The sequence below is a fragment of the Lygodium microphyllum genome, chromosome 6 (genome assembly GCF_053477565.2).
Source record: "Lygodium microphyllum isolate KBCC chromosome 6, Lygodium_microphyllum_v1.1.10, whole genome shotgun sequence".
Lineage (NCBI taxonomy): Eukaryota > Viridiplantae > Streptophyta > Polypodiopsida > Schizaeales > Lygodiaceae > Lygodium > Lygodium microphyllum.
In genome coordinates this window covers 33,869,889-33,877,757 of record NC_141140.1, presented here as the reverse complement: position 1 = coordinate 33,877,757, position 7,869 = coordinate 33,869,889, and the positions used below count along the sequence as shown (strand labels likewise).

Sequence of the window (7,869 nt, the reverse complement as noted above, 5' to 3'; positions counted from 1 at the left end):
AATGGTTCTTGTCAAGCTTGCTTACATCAACGAGGACATCTCATTCAGAGCCATTCTGGATTTAATAGCTGAAACACGTTGTTAGAAAAGTGGTCATATACTAGTTCACTCCAAACAATAATACCAGTGCAATGCTAGTTGATCTACGACATTAGGATTAATTGTTAGCAGTAATAACTAGCCAATGTCCACTTTTCCAACAATATAATATGTCATCGATTTAGAGTGATGCAAACGAGGGGCAGACGACCATCTCCTAAAGCTCAAAAGAAATATAGCCAATGCTAGAAAGTTAGTGTTCCTCCTACATTTGGGCCGATGCTCCACACTCATCACGATTTATTCTAACTGGTGTCATCTTGAATATTGAAAATAAATCATTCGGGTTGATGCTGCTATGCTAGCTCTTCATCATCCAGAGTCCAAAGCAAGGAGGTTCCCCTACTATAGGCTTGTTGCTACGAAAAGAATACCAAACCTCCTTCAAGTCTGGCAGCATTTTTTGAGAGCTATAGTAGACAGTGTTAAGTGAACTTGACCCTTTTTTTAAGATAATGTGGTATTTAATTGATATTGTGAAAACATTTACATCAGTCACCCTATGGCAACGCAACAACTGAAACTTGGTTTGAAACTTTCAAAAACTTGCAAAACACCCTATAGCTTGCTCTTCTCCTGCCCACCCCCTTAACAGAGTAATACGACCTCCTTGCAAAGGAAAAAGTCCACGTTGCATCAAAAAGCCTAGAATTCCTGAACTTCCAGATTTGGGGGATCGAGACAGCTCGAATTACATCCCAGGGCCCAGGGCCCACAGTTCAGCTAGAGAGTCGTTTAAATCTCCATACTGAACTTGACCATTGCTCAGTTATTTTATTAGTACTGAATCTAACCCCTCGTACGTACTGGACCTAACCCTGCACAATGCTTAAACATGAACAAGCTTCATAAATCAATAAAACACAACCGTTAAGCACTATAACTCTGTATTGCTACTATCAACGTCATGAAGACATTTACTTTAAACTGAAAATATTAAAAGTTCCTGCCCTGGAAACCATTTGCACATCGAGCACTATGAAGCTATATGAAAAAAAAGTAGGCACCTTTTGAGCCTATTCTAATCACATCATCTCCTGTGCTACCGGGTTCTGATTTTCACCTACGAGGCTATGCTATGTTGAAAAACAGTTACACCTTTGGAGCCTGCTTTGTATCCTTAAGATGCATCACTTGCCTAACCAGCATCCAATAATGCCACAGGTATTCTATTCGTAAGTTTGATATATCTACTCTGGTTTCAAATATTAGTAGACCTTTAAGAGCATCAGCTGGATGCTTGCTTTGCTTAGGAAGCCATCCACATAAGCAACCTGATAATATAGCACAGACAACTTCATATCTACCATATGAGCTTTTGACTTCACATTGCCAAACAATTGAAAACCTTGCAATCCTCCCCCTACATGAACAGAAATGTGGACACCTAACTACAAGTTCAGTATATCATATAGATACAACTGTAGACCACAAAAAGAACAGAAGAAAATCACCAGAAGGAAAACCTTGCAATCCTAACTAAACATAAAAATGGACACCTAGCTACAACCTCAGTTTAATACAGAAGATGCAGCTGTATACAGACCACACAAAGGACAGGAACAAAACATCGGTGATGGTCAAATGCTCCACTTCTTTTCAAAAAAAAAGCAAAACATACATCTCAATGAGTCTCAGCTGCCAGAGGCAAGCATTCACATAAGCACTTCAAACCAAAGTGCGGAAAGATATCAACCAACATAGACAACTCATTTGCTCAACTACAGCTGTTAACTGGGTTTCCTACCACATCCACCTGGAAGCCATGCTATCCAGCTTCTGCAAAGTGTGATGCAGGAAGTACCTGATGTTGATACTCTAAAGATACACCAAGGAATAGGAAAATCACAAAAAACTGCAGCAGCAGAAGCCACTGTATTCTATAGGCTTTGCTCCTTTGTCTTAGAAGGTGCATCAAGATGAGCATTTTCAGTTTCCACACATGATGTTGGCCAGAAAATGATAAATTTGCAGCAGATATCTACTATACAAACCAAGCGCCTAAACTGGTTCCTTTGAACCATTCAATGAGGCTACAGCTATACAAAATCAATGGTTTGGCCCACATCATTCACTTTATAGCAGTGTGGATCTCAGAATAGAACTCCTTGGAAGGCAATAACAATATGCCATCATAGACAAGCATTCACTTCAGACTTGTTCAAGTGTTCCAAGAGACTGGACGCCTTTCGCCTGGCTCTTGCGGTACCTGATTGGGCAAGTTCAGTTAGTGGCTCTTCAGCTCCCAGTTGTCGGGCAGTAACCAAATGACTTGGATCAGTGGTGCTGAGAGCTAACAACACTGCAGCTGCATTCTCTTTATTTCTAGATGAACCACTTTGAATCAGATTCACTAAAGCAGGCACAGCAGAAGCATTACCAATAGCCACTCTTCCCTCTTGGTGTGTAGCAAGAATAGCAAGAATTGCCAATGCTTCATCCACCATACCAGCACTAGGATCCACCAGCAACTTCATCAATGGCTCAACCACTCCAGCCCTCACAGCCTTTGGCTTGTTTCCTTGATAAATTGAAAGATTAAACAAAGCAGTGGCAGCATCCTTCCTACCTCTGGATGTCCCATCCTTGAGTAATTCCACCAGTGCAGGAATGGCTCCTGAAGCTCCAATTGTTACCTTGTTCTCATCAACCACTGAAAGACTGAAAAGGGTTGCTGCTGCATTCTCCCTTGCTTCCATACTTCCGTATTTTAAAACCCCGACAATAGGGGTAATGGCACCCGCAAGGACAATAGCTCCCTTGTTGCAATCATGAATAGATAAGTTTAGAAGAGCAGTAACTGCATGTTCCTGAGTTCGAGCATCTTCAGTTGACAGGAGGCTCACAAGGTGGGGAATTGCACCAGCTTCTGCAATGCATACTCGGTTCTCAGAATTCCGTTTAGCAAGTAATCTCAATTCTCCAGCAGCAGCTCTCTGCAGATCAGTTTGTCCACTAGAAAGCTTCTGAATAAGAACATCTACAGTCGCCCTGTCTCCAGATGTGATATCAGCACTACAGGGTTTTCCACCAACACTGAGACAAGCTCTATTAGGCAGTTCCATTCCATTCGCTTCACACCATTGTGCAATGAGACTACGAAGCACATAATTAGGTGTCAAAACTGTATGAGGAAGAACCTGCCGAGTTTTGGGACATGTCCTATGACCCTCCAACCATCTCTGAATGCTGGCTCGCTCATATGTCTGCAAGAAGATAGGAAAACTTTAAGCCTACTTGAACAGTGCACAAGAAAACACATTGAATTGACAACATCACTGAGAGCCTGAGTTTGGTGTATGAGGGCAGACCTGTCCTGTAGCAACGATGACCGGATCCTTCATCAACTCCAGAGAAATTGGGCACTTGAAATCATTGGGCACAGAAGGACTTCCTGGCTTCTCAGTAGATACTACAGCAGAAAGTGAAAGTTTCTCAAGATCTAAGGCTTCTGCCTCTAAGTTCTCAAGTTCTGTAAGACCCCTCAACCTCCTCAAAATGACTGACATCTGCTCAAGGCTTTCATCCACTACTGAACCCCTCTCTTTAATCAGCCTTTGCAGTGCACGTGCCTCAGCTTTCAACTCAGGAAGGGTCCTTAGTTGAAGCTTCTCTGCCAGCCTTTGTAGCACAGCAGGGTCAGCGATTCTGTCCTCTTTCTGAGACATTAGCATGACATCTACAAAGAGCTCCATGTCTTGAGTATCAGCTCTTCCTTTAGCTCTTTTGAGCTGTGCATGCACAAGTTCAACCTACATTTGCAATAATCTTGAGAGCATGAGTAACTACAATAGCACTTGAAACACTCCGACAACCTAGCTGGTTAAACAGCTAGAATTAACCAATTAAAAAGATCAGCTCTTCAAGCAGTGTCAGATGACTAGTACAAATAGTATTCTGTGGAGTATGAACTAGCAACAGAAGGTCCTTGCAAATTTGCAAACCTCATTGACGCTTAGTGCAAACAAGTGGAAGATAAGAGAAAGAGAGGTAACAGCAAACAAGTATGCAAGCACAAAACAGCTGTGAGAACACTGTAGGCTATCTGACTACCTTATTAAGTGTAAGCGCGCAGCAGATGTCACAGAACAATAAATACTTCCCAGTTACCTGCTCTTGAACTTCGTCAGAAATGTCAAGAAGGTTCCAAGGCATGGCATCAAGGGCCTTTTCTAGATCTCCAGTCACCGAGTGAAAGTTGTTTAAGATAGCCTCACTCTCTAGAGCCTGAGACAGTAGATTTTAAAACTTGTTACAAAACACAGCAAGGGGTGAAACGTGAAATGACAGAAAGCATTGAATCATGATTCATGAACAGTTAAGGACCATGCAGAAAAGGTTATGAGGTCGGATAACGGCCTGTTCGCCCCCTAGCTAGCAAAAAAGGATCCACTCTTTGGTTTATCTCCTGAGCTACTCTAAGGTACAGCTGAAAAGTTTGTGAGGTCGGATAACAGCCTGTTCCCCCGTGGCTGGCAACGAAAAGGATGCACTCTTTGATTTATCTCATGCAGCTAGCCTTAGGTACAGCTGAAAAGCTAACCAGCCATGATTATTTCCCATGTACTACGCAAACACCTCAGTATAAAACATGAACTGGTCAAATAACTCACACAACGTGTGTAAAATCATTTATTACTAAGAACGAATTTTTACAAAGCTTCTGCCTGCACAATCTAAGTGGGAGATCAAATGATGCTGTGACGAGGTTAATCAGTCTTCTGTCAGGTGGTAAGAGAAAGCGGATCACACAAAGGTCAGAAGATTTATTGAAGACGTTTACTAGCATGACGGCCTCGAGACAGCTTGTGAAGCCAAACTGCTGCTTAATGGTGGTAAACCTTACAAGTGTCCCAAATGTATAGCTAGAGTTAGCAACTCCCCGTTCCTGATCTCTCCCAAGACCAAAGGAAACGGACAAAACCACTCAAAAGTTACTATAATGCCTTACCAAGTAAAGCTTACTCCCATCGCGACAGAATTGAAGTAGCTGCTTGCCTTCCAGTAGGGCCTTGTTGAGAGCAGTGAAGATTGCTAAGACGTCGTCCGCGCAAGGTCTTTGCACCTCCTTCATCTCTTCGAAGAGAGGCAGCAGCAGCTTCACCCTGCGCACCAGATTCAGACATTCTCGCTTGTGACTCCTGCGGAAGTCGCTAATTAGGGTTATGTCCTGGACAGTCTTGATGAGGCAGTCGAAAAGGGAGCAAGCTTCCGGATCCCCCCGCATCGTGCACCAATCCAAAGCAAAATCTATTTGAACTTCTTCTGCCTCGTCCCAAACCAGGCTTCTTCTGCGCGGATCCGATGAGCTAGTCGAAGAGTTCTTCCTTGTCTGTGTGGAGCAAAAGGACCGAGCGATATCTCTTCCAAGCTTTTCTTTTCCTCCTTTCTGGAAGATAGAATGAGGGACCGACGATCTCCGACCGGTGGAGAAAGCTTTTGCACCCTGCGTGGGAAAACGAAGAATGAAGCGCCGGGAGGCAGCAGGGGTCTGCGATGGCGACAAAGTGGGAGAAAGCTGTACAGGGAAACGAAGACGAAGACCAAGACGGAGACGGAGACCAAGACGTGAGCTCAGAATAACGGTGAATGAGAGAGAGAGAGAGTGTGTGTGTGTGTGAGTCTAGAGAGGACGAAAAAGAGAGGAAAAGAGAGAGAACCGGATGTGAAGCGGCCCTAGTTAAATCCGGTTTTGAGTCGCTTTGGCGTCCGTCACGCTTGTTGGGAGCCCCTCGCGAAAAAACACCATCTTCTTGACACCGAATTCCGCTTTTTCCTTTCCCTTTTCTCAAAGCCACACATGCAAGGGTTCCACGCCATATTCTTTTGTTGAAAAACTTTATTGCAGTATTTGGTAAATTTATAAGAAAAAAATGCCATACAAGACAGATTAATATATCTAGATTCTAGACTAATTCACACACACATATGCTTGTGTAGTTGTACTTCACACTTTAAAATGGAGACAAATAAAGGCTTTGTTGTGTGGTTAATCAAGCTCTCACGTACTTTGTCTTCCCAACCTAATGTTCAAGAAATTTTGAGATTGAGTGTCAACTTAACTACAAATTTCGAGAAAAGCCACGATGTAATATCAAGTGAATTGCAAAATCCAAAGAAAGCCAAGATTTGGTGTCAAGTGAATTGAGGTTTAAGATTGTAAACATAAGGATGAGTCCAAATTTAGTAGGAAATGCAAAGCTACAAACCTTGAAGTTGAAGGCTTTATTGGAGTTCACTTGCACAAAACCTATTGACACTGGGTAGATTTATGTGCTGTGGTGCAAGCATACATGAAAATAAGAACCAAAGGTATTACACTACCCACTTTATAAAGTGATGAACAAGGGTGCACTTTTTCCACATGTAGCCTATTAAAAAATATCCATATTATTGTATAAAGGTAGTCTGCCCATGTCTGAGCCTAGTTTCAAAAAGCGCATGCCCACACCATGGGTGGGGTTGGTTATCCATCATTCGTGTGAGCCACCCTAAGGGAAAGTATGTTGCATGAACAACTCGTGTTACTTGTTAAACTGATGAGCTTTATATAAATACATAACACTTGTGTAAGCCTAATGTGGATCCCTCTCTCCTTGATGAGGATTAAGCCCCTAGACCTCCTTAGACTAAGGGCAAGAAGCATGGTTAGCAAGCTTGCATTGCTAGCCAAGCCAACTAGTGTTACTTGTTAAACTCACAAGCTTTATATCACTCATGTAAGCCTAATGTGGATCCCTCTCTCGTTGATAAGGAGTAGGTGCCTAGCCCTCCTTGGACTAAGAGCAAGCTAGTATGTTGCATGAACAACTCATGTTACTTCTTACACTAGTAAGATTTACATAGATAAATAACAATTTTGTATGCCTAATGTGGATCCCTATCTCCTTAACAAGTAATAGGTCCAAAACTACATTAGCCAACTTAATGGTTAGCCTTTGTCTATCAAATGTAATGTTTATCACTACTTCTAAGAATTTGATTATTGTACCATGTTTTATGGTAATGTTTTCTTTATACATATGGTTCGTCTACTTTCTAAGTCAAATCATAATGTGTGTGTGTGTGTGCGCGCGCGCGCACGAGCATGTGTGCGTGCGTGCGTGCGTGCATGCATGCGTGCGTGTGTGTGTGTGTGCAGTGGTACTTGGGCATATCTTTCACATTAATTTGACACCCCATGGGATTTTCAATTGCATGATTGTGAATTAGTGATAACCTGGCCAATTACTTCCAAAGCCATATGCTCATATCGAAACCAACCCTCTCTCTGTCTTACACATCCTTGGGCATGCCTTCACACATTCTCTCTCTCATACTCTGGCATGCCTTCCATATGGTGTCCAATCACATGGTTGGGAATTGCAAGTAACTTGACCAATTACTTCCAAAGTGATGTACTCATATGGAAACAAAAACATCACAATATGTTTCAAAGTATAAACCCTCTCTCTCTCTCTCTCTCTCTCTCTCTCTCTCTCTCTCTCTCTCTCTCTCTCTCTCTCTCTCTCTCTCTCTCTCTCTCTCTCTCTCTCTCTCTCTCTCTCTCTCTCTCTCTCTCTCTCTCTCTCTCTCTCTCTCTCTCTCTCTCTCTCTCTCTCTCTCTCATATGTAGGCATGGCCTCCACATTTTATTTGACAGTGCATGTGGTGTCCAATCACGTGCTTGCAAGTATTTCTCAAATGGAATGTTCTTACTAAACTTCTAATGGGTCTATACCCTAACTTGGTGCCATAAGGAGAAGCCATCACTTTCAAAATGTCAACTAG

At 42.6% G+C, this 7,869-nt stretch overlaps 1 protein-coding gene across 1 annotated transcript; it reads right to left on the bottom strand.

The window, feature by feature from the left end:
• Positions 1-1,676: 1,676 nt before the first annotated feature.
• LOC148034449 (U-box domain-containing protein 13-like) lies at positions 1,677-5,713 on the bottom strand. The gene is made up of 4 exons (XM_087679384.1): positions 5,051-5,713; positions 4,210-4,326; positions 3,411-3,851; positions 1,677-3,305 (listed from the first exon to the last, which is right to left on the bottom strand). Exons 1-4 carry the CDS (start codon positions 5,324-5,326, stop codon positions 2,232-2,234), a joined length of 1,908 nt encoding a protein of 635 aa, XP_087535510.1. The 5' UTR covers positions 5,327-5,713; the 3' UTR covers positions 1,677-2,231.
• Between the last annotated feature and the right edge of the window lie 2,156 nt (positions 5,714-7,869).